Here is a 26,331-nt window from a genome sequence, read left to right as displayed (position 1 = left end):
GAAGGACGGCAGCGAGGACCCCCAAGCCCCTCCTTGGGGACAACTTTGGGGTTTTGGTCCATTAAATGTCCTGGCCCTGGGGCATTCCCTGCCCCGAGGCTGCCAAATCAATCCTGGGATGTGGATCAGCAGCACCGGCAGCCCCGGAAGGGAGGGAAGGGGAAAGAAGAGAAAAAGAGAAAAAAGGAAAAAGGGAAAAAAGGGAAGGAGAAGGTGGGAAAAGGGGAAAGGAAAGGAAAGGAAAGGAAAGGAAAGGAAAGGAAAGGAAAGGAAAGGAAAGGAAAGGAAAGGAAAGGAAAGGAAAGGAAAGGAAAGGAAAGGAAAGGAAAGGAAAGGAAAGGAAAGGAAAGGAAAGGAAAGGAAAGGAAAGGAAAGGAAAGGAAAGGAAAGGAAAGGAAAGGAAAGGAAAGGAAAGGAGGTCGGAGGGCTCAGCTCAGCTTCCCCCCGACAGCCACAGCTCGCCGGTAGAGCTCGGTGCCGCTGTCACATCCCCGCCAGGGACGCGCTGCGCTCGGCCAAGGGGCTGCGGCAGTGGGTGACAGTCCAGCGGCGCAGCCGCCGCCCTTCCTCCCGCTCCTCCTCCTCCTCCAGCCGCAGCAGGCTCTCTGCGGACGCACAGCCCCGCATGGCGGCCCCGGGGGCGCGGCGGGCCGGCAGCTCCAGCTGCTCGAAGGACTCCGTGGACAGGATGCTGTCCTCGCTGACGGCGCTGCCGGGCCGGGCGCGGGGCCCCTGCGGCAGCGCCACCTCCCCAAAAGCCCCGATTGCGCTCTCGAGGGGGGTCCCGGGGGGCTCGGCGCTGCCCCCCGAGGAGGAGAATTTGCCGTTGTGTTTGAGGATTCCTTTCCTGCGGGCCGGCAGCCCCTGCGGGGCCGGGCAGGGCTCGGCGAACACGGGCCCGTCCAGGTCCAGGCTCGCCGCGTCCAGAACATCCCCGGACTCGCTGCACTCCAGGGATGAGTAATAGCCCGACTCCCTGGCCGAGGGTTTCTTCAGGATTCCCTTCCTGGGCGCTGCCGCCGCTGTCCCGGGGGGCTGCAGGAGCCGGGACAGCCCCGCGTGGGGACCCTCGCCGCCCTCCCCGGGGCCGGGCGCCTTCTGCTCCACAGAGTTCCTCTTCTTCAGGATGCCCTTGGGCCGCTTGAGGACGGACTTGGAGGGGTTCTCCGGCGCCGGGGGCGCCTCCTGAAGGGCGTGTGAGATGTCGTTCTCCTTCTTGGACTTCTTGAGGGAGCGCTGGCGCTCCAGGCCCGCGCCGGGCAGGTGCTGCTTGAGGAAGCAGCGCACCTTGGAGCTGTTGTCCAGCAGCGGGCGGGAGGAGCGGCGCAGCCACTCGGCCACCGAGGCCAGCGGGGACTCGCCGTCCCGCAGCGGCTCCTCCTGCTCGCCCAGGGCGGTTCTGTAGCCCCAGTTGACCCACCAGTGCGTGGCGATGTCCTCGATGGTGGCGCGGCGCTCGGGGTTCACCATCAGCATCCAGCGGATCAGCCCGCAGGCGTCTGGGGAGGGACCGGAGGGGACACGGGGAAGGGACAGGTCAGGTACAGGAGGGGACACGAGGAGGGACCGGAGGGGACACAGGGAAGGGACAGGTCAGGCATGGCAGGGGACGGGTCAGGCATGGCAGGGGACACGGGGAAGGGACAGGAGGGGACACAGGGAAGGGACAGGTCAGGTACAGGAGGGGACACAGGCACAGGAGGGGACACGAGGAGGGACCGGAGGGGACACAGGGAAGGGACAGGTCAGGCATGGCAAGGGACACAGGGAAGGGACAGGAGGGGACACGGGGAAGGGACAGGTCAGGCATGGCAGGGGACACGGGGAAGGGACAGGTCAGGCAAGGGAGGGGACACGGGCACAGGAGGGGACACGGGGAAGGGATGGGGACAGGTCAGGCATGGCAGGGGACACGGGGAAGGGACAGGAGGGGACACGGGAGGGAACAGGGACAGGTCAGGCATGGCAGGGGACAGATCAGGCATGGCAGGGGAAATGGGGAAGGGACAGGTCAGGCACAGGAGGAGACATGGGGAGGGACAGGAGGGGACACGGGGACGGGACAGGGACAGGTCAGGCACGGGAGGGGACACGGGAAGGGACAGGAGGGGAGATGGGGAAGGGACAGGACAGGCACAGAAGGGGACACAGGGAAAGGACAGGCCAGGCATGTAAGGGGACAGGGGAAGGGACAGGGACAGGTCAGGCACAGAAAGGGACATGGGGAAGGGACAGGTCAGGCACAGGAGGGGAGATGGGGAGGGACAGGAAGGGACACGGGAATGGGACAGGTCAGGCACGGAGGGGACACAGGGAAGGGGGGACACACACAGGGGGATGGGGGTGTCCCTACCTGAGAGCTTTGTGGGCTCCCGGTAGTCCCCGCTCGTGATCTGCTTGACCAGAGTTTTGTAGTCGTGGCCATCAAAGGGCATCGTGCCATGCACCAGGATGTAGAGCAGGACACCCAGGGACCAGCTGTCCACCTGAGAAAGGGACACAGGAGCCTGGAGGGGACAGCAGGACCGGCTGTCCTTGTCCCCATCCCACCAATGTCCCGTCAGGACTCCCAGGATGGCAGCAGCCCCAGGGAAGGGACAGAGTGTGAGGCAGCACCCCAGCACACCTCTGACAGACATCTTTTATGGAAAATCCTTTCCTTGGGACTTTTCCTCCTGAGAAGCTGAGAGGCCTCAGGAACAAAATGCAAACAATGGTTATCTGCTGCTGTGGAATGCAACAGGTGCATCTGGGATTGGATCATGTGGTTGTTTCTAATTAGTGGCCAATCACAGTCAGCTGGCTTGGACACAGAGCCTGAGCCACAAACCTTTGTTATCATTCCTTCTTATTCTATTCTTAGCCAGCCTTCTGATAAAATCCTTTCTTCCATTCTTTTAGTATAGTTTTAATATAATATATACCATAAAATAATAAATCAGCCTTCTGAAACATGGAGTCAGATCCTTGCCTCTTCCCTCATCCTCGGACCCCATCATGTGAACACCACCACACACCCCCAGCAACCCCACAGTGCCGGGTTTAGGGGTCCTGTTACCCCAAAATGCACTGGGAAAGGCCCAGAGCCATCCCCGCCCCGCAGGGAGGCAGAACCCACCTCGGGGCCCTTGTAGGGGCGCCCGTTGATGATCTCGGGGGACGCGTACAGGGGGCTGCCGCAGTACGTCTGCAGGAGCTTGTCCTGCTGGAACACGTTGGACAGCCCGAAATCTGCGATCTGGGGGGGCAAACACACCTGTCAGCCAGCCCCACGCCCCAAGTCCCCTTTCCCAAAGCTTCTTTTCCCAACGTTCCCTTTCCCAAGTTCCCCTTTCCTAAAGACCCATTTCTCAAGTTCCCCTTTCCAAAGTTCCCCTTTCCAAAGTTCCCCTTTCTCAACAAAGTTCCCCTTTCCCAAGTTCCTCTTTTCCAAAGCCCCCTTTCCCAAACTTCCCTTTCCTAAAGCCCCCTTTCCCAAGTTCCCCTCCCCAAGTTCCTCTTTGCCAAAATCTCCTTTCCCAAAGTTCCCTTTCCCAAGTTCCTCTTTTCCCAAAGCCCCTTTCCCAAATTCCCCTTTCCCAATTTCCCCTTCCCTGAAGTCCCCTTTCCCAAAGTCTCCTTTCCAAAGTTCCTCATTCCCAAAGTCTCCATTCCCAAAGTCTCCTTTTCTTAAGTTCCTCTTTCCCAAGTTCCCCTTTCCTAAAGCCCTAAAGACTTTCCCAAAGGCCCCTTTTCCCAAGTTCCCCAAGGCTCCAAGTTCCTGGAGCTCTCCAGGGATGACCCTGCTCCAAACCCGGGCTGCCCTTGGCTCTGAACCCCCTCAGCCTGCTTCTCCACCCCTGAACTCGCTCCTGCTGCTCTCTGCCTCCCAAAAACATCAATTCAGGAGCTGCCCTGTGGCCCTGGCAGCAGGAGCAGGGCGGGGAGATGAGGCTGGAAGCGCTTCCAGGCTCTCCTCCAGGAGAGCAGAGTGAGGAAATGAGGGTGGAAAGGCTCCCAGGCTCTCCTGCAGCTCACTCCCTGTCCCCCCAGGCTGCAGCGGTCCCCACCTCGCCCAGGTGCTCGTTATCCTCATTAGAGCTGGCACCTCCCAGCCAGCAGGAGCTTCCCTGGCTGCCCTCGAGCTCCCAATTACTAAATTATCCCTGGCGGAGATAAACCCCGTTATCAGTGACCGCGGGGATGCCCAGGTCAGGCTGTGCCCTTCCTCCTGGGCAGAAATCACCACCGGGGGAGCTGGGATTTCCTGGCAGGAAAAGAGCCAGGGCTGATCTGGGCATTCAGAGGTTGATAATTTGCCCTTCTCTTCCAGCCAGTGCTGATCTGGGCATTCAGAGTTTGCCCTTCTCATCCAGCTGATTTGGGCACTCAGAATTTGCCCCTCTCATCCAGCCAGAGCTGGTCTGGGCACTCAGAATTTGAGAATTTGCCCTTCTCATCCAGCCAGTGCTTATCTGGGCACTCAGAATTTGCCCTTCTCATCTGGGCACTCAGAATTTGCCCTTCTTTGCCAGTGCTGATCTGGGCACTCAGAATTTGCTCTTCTCATCCACCAGTGCTGATCTGGGTGCTCAGACTTTGCCCTCTTATCAGCAGATAAGATCTGCTAAAGCCAATATCAGTTATGGCTCCACCACATCTGCCAGGCTCTGCCAGCTCTCCACAGCATTCCATGGGTGCCAGAGCTCAGTGCCCCGAGGGCACTGAGGCCCTGTGGACACCTCCAGGCTGGGCAGCTCCCCCAGGCCCCCTCACCTTGATGTTCCCGTTGGCATCCAGCAGGATGTTCTCCAGCTTCAGGTCCCGGTGCACGATCCCGTTCTGCGGGAGAGAAGGGGTTAATGCGGGCAGGGCTGGAGGCAGGGAAAGTCCTGGAGGTCACTGCCGGGCAGGGCAGGGCAAACTGGAGCCACAAACAGCCCGGGCGTGGTCCTGGCACGGGTGGCCCAGCCTGGGTGGCACCAGCTGGGCAGCGGGAGCAGGGAGGCGCCTGCACCTCCTCCATTGTCACCAGCTGTGCCAGCGCGCGGTGCCAGCCCCACCTGGGCACAGCTCCTGCTCGGGCAGGGCCTGCTGTGCCACAGGAGAGAGCTTTCAATCTGGCTTGGGGTCGGGAGCTGCTCTGTCACCCCCTGCTCCCACCGAGGGCTGGGCACAGCCTTGGAGTGTCCTACAGGGAGACCCTGGGGCTGGAGGGTCCTGCCAGGGCATCGCCCACACCTGGGGAGGGCCCTGTCAGGAGGGTCCTGCCAGGGCATCGCCCACACCTGGGGAGGGCCCTGTCAGGAGGGTCCTGCCAGGGCATCACCCACACCTGGGGAGGGTCCTGTCAGGAGGGTCCTGCCAGGGCACTGTCAACAGCCCCAGGGAGGGTCCTGCAAGGGCTCCATTCACAGCCTGGGGAGGGTCCTGCCAGGGCATCACCCACAGGCTGGGGAGGGTCCTGCAGCTTCACACTCCAATCAGGAACAGAATAGGTGACCCAATCAGGACAGGTGACCCAAACGGGACAGGTGACCCAATCACGACAGGTGACCCAAACGGGACAGGTGACCCAATCACGACAGGTGACCCAATCAGGACAGGTGACCCAATCACGACAGGTGATCCGAACAGGACAGGTGACCCAATCAGGACAGGTGACCCAAACGGGACAGGTGACCCAAACGGGACAGGTGACCCAATCAGGACAGGTGACCCAGGCTTGGCTTCCAGCCCCGAGGGCAGCTCTGGGCGTCTCCGTCTGCTCGGGAGGGAGGGGAGGTGACAGTGCCAGGCCGGGTTGGCAGGGAGGTGACAGTGCCAGGCCGGGTTAGTCACCCTCACACCGCAGCAGCCAAGAGCGCCCAAAAGCTGCCGGGGCACTGCCACACCCTCGGGACTCGAGGCAGGACCAGCCCTTGTGTGGGGAAGGTGGAGAGGCACAAGCTGCTCTCAGCTCCCGTGGGGCTGCAGGGAGGAGACCCGGGGAGCACATCCAGCAGGGCAACCATGGAGAATCCAGCAAGAAGAGCACTCGGGAGCCCATCCCTCCAGGAAAACATCAGGAGGAGAACCCAGGAGCCCATCCAGCCCAGAATCTATCAGGAGGAGCACTCAGGAGCCCATCCCTCCAGGAAAACATCAGGAAACCATCGTGAGGAGGGCTCAGGAGCCCGTCCCACAGGGAAACCATTGGGAATCCATTGGGAGAAGGGTTCAGGAGCCCATCCAGTCAGGAAACCATAGCAAGAAGAACCCAGGAGTCCATCCCACCAGAAAACCATCGGGAACCCATCAGGAGGAAGGTTCAGGAGCCCATCCAGCCCAGAATCCATCGGGAGGAGCACCCAGGAGCCCATCCAGCTGGGAAACCATCAGGAGGAGGGCTCAGGAGCCCATCCAGCCTTGGAATCCATCGGGAGGAGCACCCAGGAGCCCATCCAGCTGGGAAACCATCGGGAAACCATCAGGAGGAGGGCTCAGGAGCCCATCCAGCCCAGAATCCATTGGGAGGAGCACCCAGGAGCCCATCCAGCTGGGAAACCATCAGGAGGAGGGCTCAGGAGCCCATCCAGCCTTGGAATCCATCGGGAAACCATTGGGAGGAGGGTTTGGGAGCCCATCCAGCCAGGACACCATTGGCTGGAGGGCTCAGGAACCCATCCAGCCCAGAATCCATCGGGAGGAGCACACAGGAGCCCATCCAGCTGGGAAAGCATCAGGAAACCATTGGGAGAAGGCTCAGGAGCCCATCCAGCCTGGAATCCACTGGGAAACCATCATGAGGAGAACCCAGGAGCCCATTCAGCCACTCTTCCTCTGGGAAACCATCAGGAGGAGGGCTTGAGAGCCCATCCAGCCCAGAATCCATCAGAAGGAACACCTGGAGCCCATCCACTGGAAAGCATCAGGAAACCATTGGGAGAAGGCTCAGGAGCCCATCCAGCCTGGAATCCACTGGGAATCCATCATGAGGAGAACCCAGGAGCCCATCCAGCCACTCTTCCCCTGGGAAACCACCAGGAGGAGGGCTCAGGAACCCATCCAGCCCAGAATCCATCGGGAGGAGCACCCAGGAGCCCATCCAGCCAGGAAACCATCGGGAAACCATCAGGAAGAGCACTCAGGAGCCCCTTCCACAGGGGAACCATTGGGAGGAGGGTTTGGAAGCCCATCCAGCCAGGACACCATTGGCAGGAGGGCTCAGGAGCCCATCCAGCCCAGAATCCATCAGGAGGAGCACCCAGGAGCCCATCCAGCCACTCTTCCTCTGGGAAACCACCAGGAGGAGGGCTCAGGAACCCATCCAGCACCAAATCCATTGGGAGGAGCACCCAGGAGCCCATCCAGCCAGGAAACCATCGGGAAACCATCAGGAAGAGCACTCGGGAGCCCCTTCCACAGGGGAACCATTGGGAAACCATCACGAGGAGCACCCAGGAGCCCACCCAGCCTGGAATCCATCAGGAGGAGGGCTCAGGAGCCCATCCAGACACTCTTCCCCTGGGAAAGCCCCGGGAAGCCCTGGGCAGGGCAGTGCCACCCACCCCGTGGCGTTGGTGCCACCCACCCCGTGGCATGGGTGCCACCCACCCCGTGGCGTCGGTGCCACCCACCCCGTGGCACTGGTGTCCCCGTGTCACCCACCTTGTGGCAGTAGTAGACGGCGGACACGACCTGGCGGAAGAAGTGCCGCGCCTCCTGCTCCGAGAGCCGCTGCCTCTCGCTGATGTACTCGTACAGGTCGCCCTTGCTGGCGTATTCCATCACGATGACGATCTTGGCGCTGTTCTCAAACACTGCGGGAGGCAGGAAAGGGTTAAAAGGGACCCTCAAGCCTCGTTAGGAGATTCTGTTAATGAGCAGGTGGAGCTTTGGTTGATGCTAACGGCAGTCCCTGCCCTCAGTCTTGGGTTAAACTGGGACCTGCAGGTCGGGGAGGGGCACCAGAGCTGTCACCCACCCACGGCCACCAGGGCCACCAGGGCTGCTGGGCCAGCAGCTGTGCCACCACCGAGGCTGTGCCACCACTGAGGCTGTGCCACCAGAAAGGCTCTACCACCATAAGGGCTGTGTCACCACCGAGGCTGTGCCACCACTGAGGCCGTGCCACCACTGAGGCTGTGCCACCACCGAGGCTGTGCCATCAGCAACTCTGCCACCACTGAGGCCGTGCCACCACTGAGGCTGTGCCACCACCGAGGCCGTGCCACTACCGAGGCCGTGCCACCACTGAGGCCGTGCCATCAGCAACTCTGCCACCACCGAGACTGTGTCACCACCGAGGCCGTGCCACCACCGAGGCTGTGCCACCAGAAAGGCTCTACCACCATAAGGGCTGTGTCACCACCGAGGCTGTGCCACCACTGAGGCTGTGCCATCAGCAACTCTGCCACCACCGAGGCTGTGCCACCACTGAGGTTCTGTGCCCTCCACAGAGGTTGTACCACCATCAGCTCTGCCACCAACAAGGCTGTGGCACCATCAAGGCTGTGCCACCATAAAGGCTCTGCCACCACCAGCTGTGCCACCACCAGATGTGCTAGCACAGCAGCTCTGCCACCACAGAAGCTGTGCCACCCCCAAGGCCCTGCCATCATAAAGGCTGTGCCACCACCAGCTCTGCCACCACCGAGGCTGTGCCACCACAGAGGTTCTGTGCCACCACAGAGGTTCTGTGCCACCACTGGTTCTGAAATCAGAAAGGCTCTGCCACCATTTGCTGTGCCACCACAGAGGCTCTGTGCCACCACCAGCTGTGCCACCATAAAGGCTCTGCCACCACAGAGGCTCTGTCACCACCATGGCTGTGCCACCACCAGGGCTGCTGGCACAGCAGCTGTGTCACCACCAGCTGTGCCACCCCCAGATGTGCCACCACTGAGACTGGGCCACCAGAAAGGCTCTACCACCACTCGCTGTGCCACCACCAGGACTTTGCCACCACTGACTCTGCCAGCACAAAGGCTGTGCCACCACCGAGGCTGTGCCACCACCGAGGCTGTGCCACCACCGTCTCTGTCCCCAGCGGTGACTCAGGCACGCTGTCTTTGCTGCAACCCCGCCAAGGGAAGGTGACAAAAAACACCGGCCCAGCCACGACCTTCCTGCCCTTCCCATCTCTCCCAAAAAAGGCTCGGCTGGAGCCAGGAGCGACTTTTTTGTTTTTTTCCTGTTTGCAGCAAGGCAGAGCTCGGTGGTTTTGAATTCCTGTGAGTCAGCCCTGCAGCGGAGGAGCTGCCAGCCCTGCTCGCCTTTGTTTGCAGCACAAAAGGGGCCTGGATCCCTCACAAACACCGGCAGCAGGAGCACGGCCAGCCCCAGGAAAGGCTCAGCACAAGGATCTGCTAAGCCTGACCTAGCTGAGGGTTTGGGCTGAGTCTGTCTCTGGTTCAATTATCCCAAAGCCCAGCCCTGGCCATAAAGCCGAGCCCGGCAGCAGCAGGAACTCTCCCAGCACCAGGAACTCTCCCAGCAGCTGTGGTTTGGTTTTTCAGCGCTCCAGGGGAGGGAATGAGGAGGACTGAGATGAAATTAAACCCTGCCTCAGGCTCAGGGCAGAGCCACGGAGATGCCAAAATCTCCGGGATCAACGCTGGGCACAGCCACGCTCAGCCCCTGCTCAGCCTCCCTGCACTGACCCAAAAATCCTCATCTGTGAGCAGGGGCTGAGTGTGGGTTTTGGAATCCACCAAAATCCACAAGGAGCAGGGGCTGAATGTCCAAAATCCACATTTGTGAGCAGGGAGAAGGGGCTGAATGTCCAAAATCCACATCTGTGAGCAGGGATCAGGGGTTAAATGTGGATTTTGGAATCCACCAAATTCCATATTTGGGAGCAGGGGTTAAATGGGGATTTTGGAATCCACCAAAATCCACAAGGAGCAGTGGCTGAGTGTCCAAAATCCACATTTGTGAGCAGGGAGCAGGGGTTAAATGTGGATTTTGGAATCCACCAAATTCCACATTTGAGAGCAGGGAGCAGGGGCTGAGTGTGGATTTTGGAATCCACCAAAATCCACAAGGAGCAGTGACTGAGTGTCCAAAATCCACATTTGTGAGCAGGGAGAAGGGGCTGAGTGTCCAAAATCCACATTTTCCACTGGATTCCCTGCCTGGGAAGGAGGGGATGGGACAGGAAGGGCGATTTCTGGAGCAGGTGTTTCCCCTCACTGGAGAAAAACCAAAAACACAGCCCAGGAACATCTGCACTGCCTGGGAGCGGCCAGGAACGGGGCCAGGTCCTGGAAGGGAGGAGAGGGCTGGGCTGAACCCACCCAAGATGAGCTAAACCCATCCAAACTGAGCTAAACCCATCCAAACTGAGCTAAACCCACCCAAACTGAGCTAAACCCATCCAAACTGAGCTAAACGCATCCAAACTGAGCCAAACCCACCCAAACCGAGCCAAACCCACCCAAACCGAGCCAAACCAGGCTAAACCCACCCACGATGAGCTAAACCCATCCAAACTGAGCTAAACCCACCCAAACTGAGCCAAATCAGGCTAAACCCACCCAAACTGAGCCAAACCCATCCAAACCAAGCCAAACCCATCCAAACCGAGCCAAACCCACCCAAACCGAGCCAAACCCACCCAAACCGAGCCAAACCAAGCCAAACTCACCCAAGATGAGCTAAACCCATCCAAACTGAGCCAAATCCACCCAAACCGAGCCAAACCGAGCCAAACCCACCCAAACTGGGCCAAACCCACCCAAATCGAGCCAAACCAGGCTAAACCCACCCAAACCAGGCTAAACCCACCCAAACCGAGCCAAACCCACCCAAACTGACCCAAACCCATCCAAATCGAGCCAAACCCATGCAAACTGACCCAAACCTATCCAAACCGAGCCAAACCCACCCAAACCGAGCCAAACCCACCCAAACCGAGCCAAACCCACCCAAACTGAGCCAAACCCACCCAAACCCACCCCGAGAGCCCCCCAGGGGTACCCAGCCCGCTCCAGATGCTCGGATCATGGAAAGGGGCAGGGAGAGGAGGGCTCACCTTCGTGCACGGCGATGATGTGGGGGTGGTTGAGCGAGGACATGATCTCGATCTCCCTCCGGATGTGGACAAGGTCCTGCTCATCCTTGATTTTGTCCTTCCGGATGGATTTGATGGCCACCTGTGGGGGAGGAGCACGGAAGGGGCTGTGAGATCCCCCAAAAAAGGGATTCCTCCCTCCCCTGTTCTGGGAAGGGCTCACAAACATCCCCAGCTCCATGGAAACAGCGCCCAAAAAGCCGAATTTATCCGTTTGGGGTTTGTTCTTCCCAAATCCTGCTGCTGAAAACGAGGGGGAAGCTGCCCCTGAGGGAAACCTGTGACAGCTCCTCGTTTTTGGGGGTCCTCCCCGTTAGCCCAGCTCTGATTTTTGGGGCTCCCCAAGATTCCTCTATCAGGTAACACAGCCCTGATTTTTTGGGGCTCCCTGAGCCTCCTCCTGGGTAGCCCAGACATGATTTTTGTGGGCTCTCCAAGACTCCTCCATCAGGCAGATCTGCTCCTCATTTTTGGGGTTCCCTGACCTCTATCAGGCAGCACAGCCCCGATTTTGGGGGCTCCCTGAGTGTCCTTCATCAGGTAACATAGCTCAGATTTTTGGGGGCTCCTCGAGCCTCCTTCCAGGTAGCCCAGCTCTGATTTTTGGGGTTCCCAAGACTCCTCCATCAGGCAGACCTGCCCCTGATTTTTGGGGTTCCCTGACCTTTATTAGGTAGCCCTGCCCCGATTTTTGGGGGGCTCCTGAACCTTCTTTTAGGTAGCCCTGGTCCTGATTTTTGGAGTTCCCTCACCCTCCATCACGTAACACAACCCTGATTTCTGGGGGCTCCCCAAGATTCCTCCAATCAGGAATCACATCCTGGATTTTTGGGGCTCCCCCGAGCCTCCTCCCTCATCTCACACATCCCTTCTCCCGATTTTTGAGCTTGGCACGGCTCGTGTCCTGCCTCAGGAATGTGCCCAGCACGCAGAACTCGAGAGATAAAACAACAAAAACAACAAAAACAACAACAACAACAAACACAGCGGCCAATTCCTGACGTCAGGAAAAGCAATAAAACCCCACACCTCACTTTTTTTTTTTTTAGCCTCTAAACCACTTTATTTCTACGAGCAAGAGAAAGTTTGGGTGATAAAGCAGGGAGGGGGTGGGAGACCTGGAATTTTCCAGTTTTTGCGTTCCCAACTTTTCCTCCACGAGGAGGAGGAGGAGATTGAAAAGGGAGGAGAAAGAGGGGTAAGAACAGAACAGCCGCCCTCTAATCCCCTTTCAAAGGGGGCTGCGGGCACACAAAGCGCTCCCAGGGCTGAATTTACAACTGAATCCAGCAGAACCTTTTCTTTTTTTTTTTTTTTTATTTATTCTCTTTTTTTTTTTCCCCTTTTTTTTCTTTTTTTTCCCCTCCCAGACAAGAATGCGGAACAGCTTTAATCCCGTCCGGGGAGCCTCGCTGCATCTCCCAGCAACGGGAGAGGGGCCCGGAGCCCCCGAGGGCTGGGAGGGATGCTCGGCCCCGTCCCTGCCATCGAGAGCCCCTCGCTCCTCCAAGCCCGGCCCAGCAGGCAGCCGGGCTTAGCTAAGCCAGGCCTGGGGCACCTGCAGCAGGCGCTGAACAAGGGAGGTGGCTCTGAAAGGGGGGCTCAGGTGGGCACCCCAAGTCCTTTTTTGGCTCTACATTGTGGGATCTCAGCACCTCAGGACTGAGGTGCAGAGTGACCGAGACCACCCTTGGGGGGCTCGGAGGTCCTGGGATGTCACCAGAAGTGTCTGGTGGCTGGACTTTGATCCTGCATGGGAGACAACACCTGTATGAGGATGGGAGGATCTCACTGGGTGAATGGTGAAGGGATAGGTTAATTAGAGTGTGAAACACAGGGTTTAGGATTTCTGTACAGGGGGTTCTAAAGAAGTAAGATGGAGGAATTGGGGCGTGTCCTGTCCTTCTTCTTCTTCTTCTTGGCCTCCATCTTCTGTGGTGATGGTGGCACTTTGGGATTGGTTATTACTAAAAGTGCACTGGTCAATAAGGGTGAAAGGTATTGGGGGAAATAGGTAAATATTGTATATGTAATTTTGGGTATAAAGATAGGTGACCGCCCCGGGGGCTCTCAGTGTGCTCATGGCTGACATGCTGTGCAGACCTCTGTTGGGCTGAGAGAAAATCTTTTAGATAAACAATTAATAAACACCGAGACCGAGAAAAAACCTGAAGCCTCTTCTCGTCCTTTGGAGCGTGGGCTGCCCAAGGCCACCCCGGGCCTTTCCAGGTCATTAAAACAGCCGAGAAACCGACACTAAATGCCATTTTTGTGGACCCAAATCCCATTCTTGTGGCCCTAAAACTTCATTCCTCTAGCTCCAAACCCCATTTATCTGGAAACAAGTCCCATTTTTATAGCCCCAAATGCCATTCTTGTAGCCCCAAATCCCATTCTTACAGCCCCAAACCCCACTTTTTTTCTGGCCCCAAGCCCCACAGTTTTTAGCCCCAAACCCCATCTTTTTCTGACCCCTAAATCCCATATCTGGTAACCCCAAACCCCATTTTTCTGTAGCCCCAAATCCTATTTTTGTATCCCCAAACTCCATTTTTCTGGCCCCAAACCCCATTTTTGTCGCCCCAAAACTCATTTTAGTGGCCCTAAACCCCATTTCTGTACCCCCAAATGCCGTTTTCCTTGCCCCAAACCCCATTTTAGTGTACCCAAATCCCATTTCTGTATCCCCAAACCCCATTTTTCTGGCCCCAAACCCCATTTCTCTGGCCCTAAACCCTCAAATCTGTATCCCCAAATCCCATTTTAGTGTAACCAAATCACATTTCTGTATCCCCAAACCCCATTTTAGTGTCCCCAAACCCCATTCTAGTGTCCCCAAACCCCATTTTTCTGGCCCCAAACCCCATTTCTTTATCCCCAAACCCCATTTTTTCTTGCCCCAAACCCCATTTCAGTGTCCCCCAAATCCCATTTTTATTGCCCCAAACCCCATTTTAGTGCCCCCAAGCCCCATTTTTCTGGCCCCAAATCCCTTTTTTTATGCCCCAAACCCCATTTTTCTGGCCCCAAACCCCATTTCTGTATCCCCAAACCCCATTTTTCTGGCCCCAAACCCCATTTTAGTGCCCCCAAACCCCATTTTAGTGTCCCCAAACCCCATTTTTCTGGCCCCAAACCCCCTTTTTTATGCACCAAACCCCATTTTTATTGACCCAAACCCCATTTCTGTACCCCCAAACCCCATTTTTCTGGCCCCAAACCCCATTTTTCTGGCCCCGAACCTCCCCAGCCAGGGCAGGCCTTGCCCCTGCAGGATCCATCACGCGGATCCAGCGGACTCTGCCCAGCCCAGGTTCAACAACCCCGGCCCAGGTTTCTTTTTCAAGCGATTCTGAAGAAGTGTTTCACGCTTCTGGGAAAGCCAGCCAGGTGTTTATTTCCCCCCCGACCTTTGCTTTCGCAGGTTAAATTTTAACAATATTTTCATTGCTGCCCCAGTGCCCTGAGCCTTGCAGATCCTTCCTGCAGCCTCCTGCAAAGCCGGGCACGCTGCCCACAGCCAAAGTTTTGGGGCGTTTTGGAGCATTTTGGGAGTATTTTGGGGCATTTGGGAGTATTTTGGGGCATTTTGGGGCATTTGGGAGTATTTTGGGAGTATTTCGGGAGTATTTCCTTGCTGCCTCATGCAAAGCCTCAAACCCTGCCCAGCAGCCAAAATTTTGGGGCATTTTGGAGCATTCTGGGGCATTTTGGGAGTATTTTGGAAGTATTTTGGAGTATTTTGGGAGTATTTTGGGGCATTTTGGTGTATTTTGGGAGTATTTGGGGAGTATTTTGGAGCATTTCCTTGCTGCCTTCTGCAAAGCCTGACACCCAGCTCAGCAGCCAAAGTTTTGGGCATTTTAGAGCATTTTGGAGTATTTCCCCAGCAGCCAAAACTTTGGGGCATTTTAGAGCATTTCGGAGCATTTTGGGACATTTTGGAGCATTTTTTAGAGCATTTTTTAGAGCATTCCTTGCTGCCTCCTGCAAAGCCTGGCACCCTTCCCAGAGCCAAAATTTTGGGGCATTTTGGACCATTTTAGGAGCGTTTTGGGGCATTTTGGAGCATTTTGGGGCATTTTGGGGCATTTCCTTGCTGCCTCCTGCAAAGCCTGACACCCAGCCCAGCAGCCAAATTTTTGGGGCATTTTGGAGCATTTTAGACCATTTTGGACCGTTTTGGGGCATTTTAGAGCATTTTAGGAGCATTTTGGAGCATTTTGGGGCATTTCCTTGCTGCCTCCTGCAAAGCCTGACACCCAGCCCAGCAGCCAAAATTTTGGGGGCATTTTGGACCATTTGGGAGCATTTTGGACAATTTTAGAGCATTTTTAGACCATTTTGGAGCATTTCCTTGCTGCCCCAGCCTCTCACAGCCCCAAAACTCCCCGAGCAAGAACCACAATCCACGAAACGGATGGAGCAGCTCCGGGAGGTGCCTGACCCCGGCTGGATCCACCAAAATTATCCACAATTATCCCAAAATTGTGACCCCCAGGCACAGCTGGAGCTGCCCCATCTCCCCCAGGGCCGCCAAGCAGGGATTTGCTCCCAAATTTTCCCTGCCCAAAGGGGTTTGGGAGCGGAGGGAGGAGAAAAGGCCGCCCTGGAGCTGGGGACAGAGGAAAGAGCCCAGAAATGCCCCTGGAGCTCGGGAATGCTTTCCAAGCCAAAAAAAAAAAAATTAAAAAAATTAAAAAAAGGATTTGAAATTTAATTTTTTTTTGGGGGGGGGGGGGCAGAACAGGTATTTTCGGCAGCTGCTGAAAGATTCATGAACACAACCCCAGAAGTTGTTCCGGACTGCTTGGGGAAATTGAGATTTAAATTGGGATTTGAATTGGGATTTGAATTGGGATTTGAATTGGGATTTGAATTGGGATTTGAATCGGGATTTGAATGCAGCCTGGAAGGGAGCATCAAAGGAGGCTCTGGAATATTCCAGGCGCTGCTTTCCCGGCCCCGAGTGGCGTTGGTGACACCGGGAGGGTCCCACGGGAGGTCCCCGAGCGTGTTTGGCTTGGCTGAGGGCCAGGGATGGGAAAAACTCCGGGATGGGAGGGGAAAAAAGAGCCCCGAGGTGGGGAAAGGGAGGGGGAAAAGGGAAGGAAAATAGAAAAGAAAGGGGAAGACAAAAAGGGAAGGATGAAAAAAAAAAGGGAAGGGGAAAAATGCAAAGGGAAGGGAAAAATACAAATATAAAGGGAAGGGGGGAAAATAAAAAGGGAAAGGGAAAATAAAGGGAAAGGGAAAATAAAAAGGGAAGGGGGAAAAATAAAAAGGGAAGGGGGAAAAATAAAAAGGGAAAGGGGAAAAGTAAAAAGGGAAGGGGGGAAAATAAAAAGGGAAGGGGGAAAAATAAAGGGAAAGAAAAAAGGAGAAAGTAAAAAAATGGAAAGTAAAAAAGGGGGAAAGTTAAAAAGGGGGAAAGTTAAAAAGGGGGGAAAGTGAAGAAAAAGGGGAAAGTGATAAAAACAGGGGGAAAGTAAAAGAAAAAGGGGAAAGTAAAAGAAAAAGGGGGAAAGTAAAAGAAAAAGGGGAAAGTAAAAATAAAAGGGGGAAAGTAAAAATAAAAGGGGGAAAGTAAAAACAAAAGGGGGAAAGTAAAAGAAAAAGGGGAAAGTACAAAAAAAGAGAAAGTAAAGAAAAAAAGGGGAAAGTACAACAAAAGGAGAAAGGGAAGGGGAAAAAGGAGAAGGGGGGAAAAAGGGAAGGGGAAAAAAAGGGGGAGGAAAACCAAGCAGCGATTCCCTCCCCAGCTGATACCGCAGGGATGTTTGCAAGGATTGGGAAAGGCGCTGAGCAGGAGTATCACCTCAGATAAAGGATTCCTAACATGGAAAATAAAAGGGATTTTTCCCAGACAAATAATTCATGGAAGTCCCAAAACATCCTCCAGCTGCAGGAGCCTGGAATTTCCTGTCACCTTCCGAGCAAACCCGCCCGCTCCGAGCGCAGGGATTTGAAAATTCAGAGAGGAACGAGAAATGCAGGGGCTAAAACGAGCTGGATCAACACCCAGCGCCTCTGTCAGAGGCAAAAAATCCAAAAAATCCGCGTGGCTGGAGCAGCTCCAGCTTTTCAGCCCCAAATTTTCACATTTTGGGAAGCGAAAACCACTCGGGGAAGGAGCAGAACAACAACAGAACTCGGGATAAAGCTGTGGGTGAACCCGGCTCGGAAATGCTGAAGGAATTTGTGGGGAGAGCACAGAATTTGTGGTTTGGAGCCTCCTGTTCCTCCAGCAGGCCGGGGAGGGGCTGCCGAGCAGAAAATTTGATTTTGCGGCCCGTGGGTTGGATTTGCATGAAAACCGAGCGATGCCGAGGGGTTTGCAGGGAGAATTCGCGCAGGGAACGGAGATTCCCGAGCTGCAGGTGCGGGCAGCGGAGGGAAAGGAGAATTTGCTCGCCCGTGCCGAGGGAAGGAAGGAGGGATCCCTGCAGCTCTGGGGGTGGAAGTTGCATTTCCAGGCCCTGATTATGCAGCAAAGCAGCGGCTCGGATGGGCAGAGCCGCTTTCGGAGCTGCTTTTATCAAGGCGATCATTTCATCAAGGAAAGTGGAGGATTCGCGGCTTTTCCCCTGGCAGGGCCAGTCCTGCCACTCGCGGCTCTCCCTCCCTGCTCAGGCCGGGCTGAGAGGGGTTTTGGGGTCCCTCGCACCCTTCGAGGCTGGGGGTTCACGGCTGAGGTGGAATCCTTGCAGATTCCCACAGGACAGAGCAGCGCTGGGGGTTCCTGGGGGTTCAGTACAGGGGATTCAATCCTGAGGGTTCCATTTTTGGGATTCAATCCTGAGGGTTCAATCCTGGGGGTTCCATTTTTGAGGTTCAGTTTTTGGGGTTCAGTCCCGGGGATTCAATCCCAGGGGGTTCAGCCCTGAGGGTTCAACCCTGTGGGATTCAGTCCTGGGGGTTCAACACCGGGGGTTCCATTTTTGGGATTCAATCCCTGGGGGTTCCATTTTTAGGGTTCAGTCCCGGGGATTCAATCCCTGGGGGTTCAACACTGGGGGTTCCATTTTTGGGATTCAATCCTGGGGGTTCAATTTTTGGGGTTCAATCCTCGGAGTTCAATGCCAGGGGATTCGATCCCAGGGGTTCCGATTCCCGGGGTTCAACCCTGGGGGTTCGATCCCGGGGATTCAATTTTTGGGGTTCAGTCCTGGGAGTTCAATCCCGGGGGGTTCCAACACTGGGTGTTTAATGCTGGGGGTTCAACACTGGAGGTTCCATTTTTGGGATTCAATCCTGGGGGTTCAATTTTTGGGGTTCAATCCCAGGGGATTCGATCCCAGGGGTTCCGATTCCCGGGGTTCAACCCTGGGGGTTCCATCCTGGGGGGGTTCAATTTTTGGGGTTCAATCCTGGGAGTTCAGTCCCGGGGGTTCAATTACCAGGGTTAAACCCTGGGGGTTCCATCCTGGGGGGTTCCGTTTTTGGTGTTCAGTCCTGGGGGTTCAATTTTTGGGGTTCAATCCCGGGGGGTTCAACCCTGAATGTTCAGTCCTGGGGGTTCAGTTTTTGGGGTTCAATCCCGAGGGGTTCAACCCTGAATGTTCAGTCCTGGGGGTTCAATTTTTGGGGTTCAATCCCGGGGGGTTCAACCCTGAATGTTCAGTCCTGGGGGTTCAGGTTCAGTTTTTGCTGTCCAACCCCCTTTTCCCCGAGGAAATCTGAGCCGGGCTGAGCCAGAGCCGCTCTCCCGCCGCGGCCTGGGGTGGGTGAGTCAGGATTTTGGCGAGCCCGGCTGCGCGCTGGGTGCCCCACACCGTGAGAAAGGCAAACGCAGGGTGAGAGGAAGGGGAAAACCCTTCAGCCTGAGAGCGCTGTTTGCTTTGGCGGCCGCGTCCCCGCCCGCTCCTTCCCCCAGGAAGCGGCGCCGCGGTCAAGTGGGCGAGAGGAGCCGCAGCCCCCCGGGAGGAGCGGGGCGAGACCCTCGGGGGTGCCCGGGGTTCCGCTGGGACCCCCCTGAAGCACGGCCGGGGCAGAGGCGCAGCTCCCCGCGGGCTGCGGAGAGACGGGAGCGGCGGCACCGGGGAGGAACCGGGGGAGGAACCAGGCCGGGAATGCACCGGGGGCTTCACCGGGCCGGGAATGCACCGGGGATGGACCGGGAATGCACCGGGGGATGCACCGGGAGCTGCACTGGGGGATGCACCGGGGGATGCAACAGGGAATGCACCGGGGACGAAATGCTCGGAGCGGGGGATGCTCGGGGGTCCGTGAGGATGCGCCGGGAACGGATTGAAGGGGAGAGCAGCGGAGGGGGGGCTGCGGGAAGAGGGGGCAGCTCGGGGACCGGCGAAAAACACGGCGGGGACACACCGGGAACAGAGAGGGACACACCGGGAACACGGAGGGACACACCGGGAACACGGAGGGACACGCCGGGAACCGGGAGGGACACACCGAACCGGGCGGGACACACGGACGGACGCACAGAACCCGGGGGGGGGGATACATCGAGGACGCCGAGGATGCCCCGGTGACAGAGGATGCTCAGAGACCCCTCACGGTGACAATGCCACCCCAGAGTGATCCTTACCAGCTTCCCGGAGCGCTCCCGAGCTTTCTTCACCTTCCCGTAGGTTCCTTTGCCCAGCGTTTCCAGGAACTCGTAGCGGTGCTTGAGGTTGTGCTTGTGGTGGTGCCGCTTCACCGCCTGCTTCTTCATCAGCGGCCGCGGCGATTTGATCAGCCCCTCGGCCAGCGAGGAACCGGGGCCGGCTCCGGGCCCTGCCGCCCGCTCCATCGCGATCCCGGCTCCGGCTCCGCCGCCTCCGAGCCCGGCCCGAGCGATAAAAGCGGCGGCGGCTCCGGCGGCCGCGCCCCCCCGCGCCCATTGGCGGCTGCCGGGGCCGCCCCGAGCGGGGCCGGGACGGGAACGGGGGGGAGGAAGCGGGGAGACCCCCAGGGGCAGCGGGGAGACCCCCAGGGACAGCGGGGAGACCCCCACGGGCAGCGCTGGGAATGGGGAAACCACGGGGGAAGGGGTGGGAGAGAGACGGGGAGCGCCCCGAAAACATTGAGGTGAAGGAAGGGGTGTGGAGAGTGGGGGAGAAGGAATTCAGGGGGCAAAGGGGGGCGCAGAAAGGGGGGACAGAGGGAATCCAGGGGATAAATGGGGGCAGAGGGATGTGGAGAGATGTGGGCAGAAGGAATCCAGGGGGCAAAGGGGGGCATTGGGGTGAAATAGAGATGTGGAAAGGGGGGACAGAAGGAATTCAGGGCACAGAGGAGGGCACCGGGGTGTGGAGAGGGGGGCAGAGGGAATCCAGGGGGCAAAGGAGGGCACGGGACCAAATCTCAGGGAAAAACTGCACCTAAACCCAGGGAAAAGCCACCCAAACCCAGGGGAAAACTGCACCAAATTCCAGGGAAAAACTGCACCAAATTCCAGGGAAAAACTGCACCAAATCTTAGTGAAAAACTGCACCAAATCCCAGGGGAAAACTGCACCAAATTCCAGGGAAAAACTGTACCCAAACCCAGGGGAGGACTGCAAAGAAACCCAAGGGAAAAATGCACCCAAACCCAGGGAAAAACGGCACCAAATTCCAGGGGAAAAATGCACCAGATCCTAGGGGAAAACTGCTTCCAAACCCAGTGAAAAACTGCACCCAAACCCAGGGAAGAACTGCACCCAAACCCAGTAAAAAACCCAAACTTTCAAACTCAGGGAAAATCTGCACCAAATCCCAGGGTAAAACTGCACCAAATCTTAGTGAAAAACTGCACCAAATCCCAAGGAAAAATGGCCCCAAATCCCAGGGGAAAACTGCACCGAATCCTAGGGAAAGACTGCACCAAATCCCAAGGAAAAATGGCCCCAAATGCCAGGGGAAGACTGCACCAAATCCCAAGGAAAAACTGTAACAAAACCCAAGGAAAAATCGCCCAAACCCAGGGAAAAATTGCACCAAATCCCCGGGGAAAACTGCACCAAATCCCAGGGGAAACTGCACCAAATCCCAGGGGAAAACCAGCCAAATCTCAGGGAAAAACCACCCAAACCCAGGGAAAAACTGACATTTAAGGCAAAATATGAAGAGGAGAGGCCTGGGCGTGTGCAGCCTGTCCTCACTCTCCACAGAGCCCCCTTTGCCCTCCTGCACACACAGCCTGGCAGGCAGGAACCAGAACATTCTCCAAGCCCAGAACTGGGGAGAAGCAGCAGCTGAGGCTCCTCGGGGCCTCCCCAGCTCCCTCAGCACCACCTCCTCCTCCCCGTGTGGTCTCCCTGCGGTAAACCTTCCTTTGCAGATATTGAAAGAATGCGATTATTTCCCAGAAGAGCCAAAACAAAGGCGCTTGCCGGGCTCTGGCCTGGGTGAGGACACCGTGGATCGATGGCAGACGGAGATAAACTGCGGGATTACTCACCCAAACCTGGATTTTCCCACCGCTCCCCGGCGAGCTCTGGCAGAGCAGGGGGTCCCAAACGATGATTTAAACCCTGACTCCGCTCTGCGGGTTTTGGAGGTGACACAGAGTGACACAGAGTGACACAGAGTGACGCAGGACGGAGCTCACAGCACCTCGGGGCTGTCAGGACAGAGCCAGGCGGGTGGCAGTGTCCCCCTGGCTGGTTTTGTCACCAAGGTGAGGTTATACAGTGACCTTTTGAGAGATGTCCCTCAGGGAAGGTGGGACCCCAAGTCGTGGGCACAGCCTCGCACCAAACTGCTCCCCACGGCTGTCATCACCTGTCCCACAAACATTAAATGTCATTTTGGTACCATTGGGCCACTCTCTGTGGATGTCACCTGTCCCAGTATGGTCCCACATGCATTAAATGTGATTTTGGTACCATTGGGCCACTCTCCATGGCTGTCACCTCTCCCAGACACATTAAATGTGATTTTGGTACAGTTGAGCCACTCTCTGTGGATGTGACCAGTACCAGCACTGTCCCACACACATTAAATGTCATTTTGGTACAACTGGGCCACTCTCTGTGGCTGTCACCCATCTCAGTACTGTCCCACATGCAAAAATGTAATTTTTATACCATTGGGCCTCTCTCCATGGCTGTCACCTGTCCCAGCGCTGTCCCACACTCATTAAATGTGATTTTGGTACAATTGGGCCATTCTCTGTGGCTGTCACCTGTCCCAGTGCTGTCCCACACTCATTAAATGTGATTTTGGTACAATTGGGCCACTCTCTGTGGCTGTCACCTGTCCCAGTGCTGTCCCACACTCATTAAATGTGATTTTGGTACAATTGGGCCACTCTCTGTGGCTGTCACCTGTCCCACACTCATTAAATGTCACTTTGGGACAATTGGGCCACTCTTCATGGCTGTGACTGGTACCAGCGATGTCCCACATGCATTAAATGTCATTTTGGTACAACTGGGCCAGTCTCCATGGCTGTCACCTGTCCCGCACACATTAAATATGATTTTGGTAGAATTGGGCCACTCTCCATGGTTTTCACCTGCCCCACACACATTAAATGTCATTTTGGTACAATGAAGACACCCAGGTCCCTTCCCCTGCCACTGTCACTGATTTTTATGGCCACCTCGGTTCCTCAGCTCCAGGCTGCTCCCTCCCGCCTCCAACCCTCCCCGAGCTCAACAAACCAGGCACAAATCTCTCTCTGCTCATCCTAAAATCATCCCAGGACATCCGAAGGCCATCCCGGGCTGCACCAATCGCGATAATGAATCGTGATAACGGATTGTGATAAAGAAGGGGCGATAATGAGCGGCGCTAATGAATTGTGGTCATGAATTATTTACACAGAGCAGCAACAGGAGCCGTTTCCAAGGGCCACGGGGAAGATAAACACGGCGGGGAGGAGCTGAGCTGAACCCGAGTGCCGCAATTTCAGCCTCAAAGCAAACAGGATCCTGTCCGGGCACGGCTCTAAACCTCCCTGGCTGCGGCCAGCAAAGGGATTCAGGGGAAAATGTCACTGTTGCTATCGTGGGATTGTTAAAAATACCTTAGAACCTGTTGTAAAGTAATTGATAATTGTTATTGAGCGCTGTTAGTTGGGTTATTGTATTGTAAAAGGGGTTAAAAGGGGAGGATAAGAAATTACACCTCAGCGAAACAAGCCAGCCTGGACTGAGCTGTAATGGCCAATCAAGGCCTGAAACCTTCATGCAAATAAAAATGTCACTGGGATTGTTAAAAATAGCTTAGAACCTGTTGTAAAATAATTGGTAATTGTTATTGAGCGCTGTTAGCCCAGTTATTGTATTATAAAAGGGGTTATAAGGGTGGTTATAAGAAATTACACCCAAGCAAAGTGCAGCACCTCTCAGAGCCGGCCTGGACTGAGATGTAGTGGCCAATCGAGGCCCGAAACCTCCATGCAAATGAAAATGTCACTGGGATTGTTAAAAATAGCTTAGAAACTGTTGCAAAATAATTGATAGTTTTTATTGAGCGCTGTTAGTTCAGTTGTTATATTGTAAAAGAGGTTTAAAGGGGAATTATGAGAAATTACACCTCAGCAAAGGGCAGCATCTCCCAGAGCCGGCCTGGACAGAGCCGTAAGGGCCAATCAAGGCCTAAAACCTTCATGCAAATGAAAATGTCACTGGGATTGTTAAAAATACCTTAGAACCTGCTGTAAAATAATTGATAATTGTTATTGAGTGCTGTTGGCTCGGCTATTACATTGTAAAAGGGGTTTAAAGGGTGGTTATAAGAAATTACACCCAAGCAAAGTGCAGCATCCCCTCAGTGAAAGGAGCCGGCTTGGACAGAGCTGTAAGAGCCAATCAAGGGCTGAAACCTTCGTGCAAATGAAGGATCCCAACAGAAACCAATCCAGAGGGGCACAAACAGGATAAAAAGGGACATCTGAGCCAGGGGAGCTGTGCCCTTCCCTGGGACATCGGGGACATCGCTGCTGCAGCATCCTTGGCCGGGGCCCCCTCACTTTGGGCCTTTCTTTTTATTAGAATAAATGCTGAAATAACTTTTAGCACCGTTGTTTTAGACCTTTCTTTTTATTAGAATAAATGCTGAAATCACTTTCAATAACTAAAATAAATAAATAAAAAAACGCTGAAATCACTTTTAGTGCCCCTTGCTTTAGGCCTTTCTTTTTATTATAGTAAGTGCTGGAATCACTTTTAGCATGCCTTTTTTTAGGCTTTTCTTTTTATTAGAATAAATGCTGAAATCACTCTAAATAAAATAAATAAATAAATAAATGCTGAAATCTCTTTTAGCACCGGAAACGTGCTCCCATTTTTAACAGGATCTCTGCAGCCCCGTGTTTGGGGTCCCGATGGATTTCTCGGGATGCTTTTCCCGAGGTTTCTCCAGTTGTGCAAAGGCCCCGCAGCCCCGCGGAGTTTCTGTTCCCAGCGGATAAATTCCTCCCAAGGATTCCGTGCTGCTGTGGGAGGGGATGTTTGTTCCAGGGCTTTATTCAGGAAGCCTTTCCCATTTTCATGGAAATGCCAAGGGGCGCGGAGGGAGCCCGCTGGAATCCGCTGATAAGGATCCCCCATTGTGGCAGCGCCAGCCGCTTTCTCCGCTGGGGAAATCCATCGAAATTCCCCTGGAAAACCCAACCCGGGCTTGTCCCGTGGCCCCACTGCGTGTCCACTAAAACCAGCCTGAAATCCAGCCAGGAATTTGGCTCCGTGTCAGGGAAACCTGCTCCGAGCTCAGCTTGTTGCTTGGTCACAGCTCTGTCTGCTTGCAGGCTGCAAAATTTCTATTAATTACTTTATTACATGAAAACAAATTCTACAGTGTTTTCCTGGCTCTGAAAACTTCCACATCCAGGCCAAACCTTGTGGCTCTGGGCTGGGAAAGGAATAAACATCAGCAAAGAGATTCCCTGGGAGCAGGGAGACCTCCCACAGGGAAAGGAAGAGTCATTGAAATGCCAGAGACAACAAAAAGTTTAATGCAGGCCCCTCGTTCGTGGCCCTGAGCCCCAGCATTCCTCACCTGCTGCCGGGGGTGCTCAGGCAGGTGGGAAACACATTTTCCCCCATTTTCCCTCTGAAAACCCCGGGGAAAGCTGGGAATGCTCTGATCCTCCCCATCCATCAGCAGGAGGAGGGAAACTCATCAGCGCCACTGGGAGCCTGTGGAAAAGTCATTTGTGGCCTTTCATGGATGGTGAGAGAGGCAGAGGCCACCCAAGGAGTGCAGCTGGGGGTTCCATCTGTCCGTCCATCCATCATCCATCCTTCCATCCATCCATCCATCCATCCATCCATCCATCCATCCATCCATCCATCCATCCACCATCCATCATCCATCCATCCATCCATCCATCCATCCATCATCCATCATCCATCCATCCATCCATCCATCCATCCATCCATCCCTCCATCCATCCGTCCATCCATCCATCCATCCATCCATCCATCCATCCATCCATCCATCCATCCATCATCCATCCATCCATCCATCCATCCATCCATCCATCCATCCACCATCCATCATCCATCCATCCATCCATCCATCCATCCATCCATCCATCCATCATCCATCCATCCATCATCCATCCATCCATCCATCCATCCATCCATCCATCATCCATCCATCATCCATCCATCCATCCATCCATCCATCATCCATCCATCATCCATCCATCCATCCATCCATCATCCATCCATCCATCATCCATCCATCCATCCATCCCTCCATCCATCCATCATCCATCCCTCCATCCATCCATCCATCATCTATCCATCCATCCATCCATCCATCCATCCATCCATCCATCATCCATCCATCCATCCATCCATCCATCATCCATCCATCCATCCATCCATCCATCCATCCATCCATCCATCCATCCATCCATCCTAATTTTCCCATTAAACCCCTCCAAGGCTCCCTTTACCACAAATCCACCCCCCAGGTGTCCCTGTCACCCTCCTGGGCACTGGGGCGATCACACCACATGGAGCTACAGGAACCCCGAGGCATTTAGAGGAAAAAGAAAAAAAAATCCCCTCAAAAATAACCCCCAAAAACTCAGAAAAAAAACCACAAAAAACCACCACAAAAAGCCCACAAAAAAAAGCTGGAGCTTTTATTTTCCACTCAGGAAGCCTCTGTCTCTCAGGATGGTGACTCCACATCCGCTCCGGCACCGGCAGATTCCCCAGGAATGGGAACAGCTGGGGGTGACCTCACTGCTGGTGGCCCCACAGGGCTGGGGACATCCCAGGGATGAGGATGGCAGTGACAGAATCACAGAATCACAGAAGTTCAAGACTGGAAGAGACCTATAAGATCATCAAGTCCAACCCATGTTCTAACTGTTCAACTAGATCATGGCAGCAAGTGCCA

General features: G+C 55.4%; 1 protein-coding gene across 1 annotated transcript; it reads right to left on the bottom strand.

Moving 5' to 3' along the window:
* Positions 1 to 340: 340 nt before the first annotated feature.
* On the bottom strand, positions 341 to 19,825 carry NUAK2 (NUAK family kinase 2). Its single transcript, XM_058039603.1, has 7 exons — positions 19,587 to 19,825; positions 10,997 to 11,117; positions 7,630 to 7,781; positions 4,756 to 4,821; positions 3,119 to 3,238; positions 2,354 to 2,486; positions 341 to 1,499 (listed from the first exon to the last, which is right to left on the bottom strand). The coding sequence occupies exons 1-7, from the start codon at positions 19,791 to 19,793 to the stop codon at positions 484 to 486; spliced, it is 1,815 nt and encodes a 604-aa protein (XP_057895586.1). The 5' UTR covers positions 19,794 to 19,825; the 3' UTR covers positions 341 to 483.
* Positions 19,826 to 26,331: the final 6,506 nt, after the last annotated feature.

This window comes from Melospiza georgiana, chromosome 23, assembly GCF_028018845.1.
Source record: "Melospiza georgiana isolate bMelGeo1 chromosome 23, bMelGeo1.pri, whole genome shotgun sequence".
Taxonomy (NCBI): Eukaryota; Metazoa; Chordata; class Aves; order Passeriformes; family Passerellidae; genus Melospiza; species Melospiza georgiana.
This window is presented reverse-complemented; position numbering and strand designations above follow the sequence as displayed.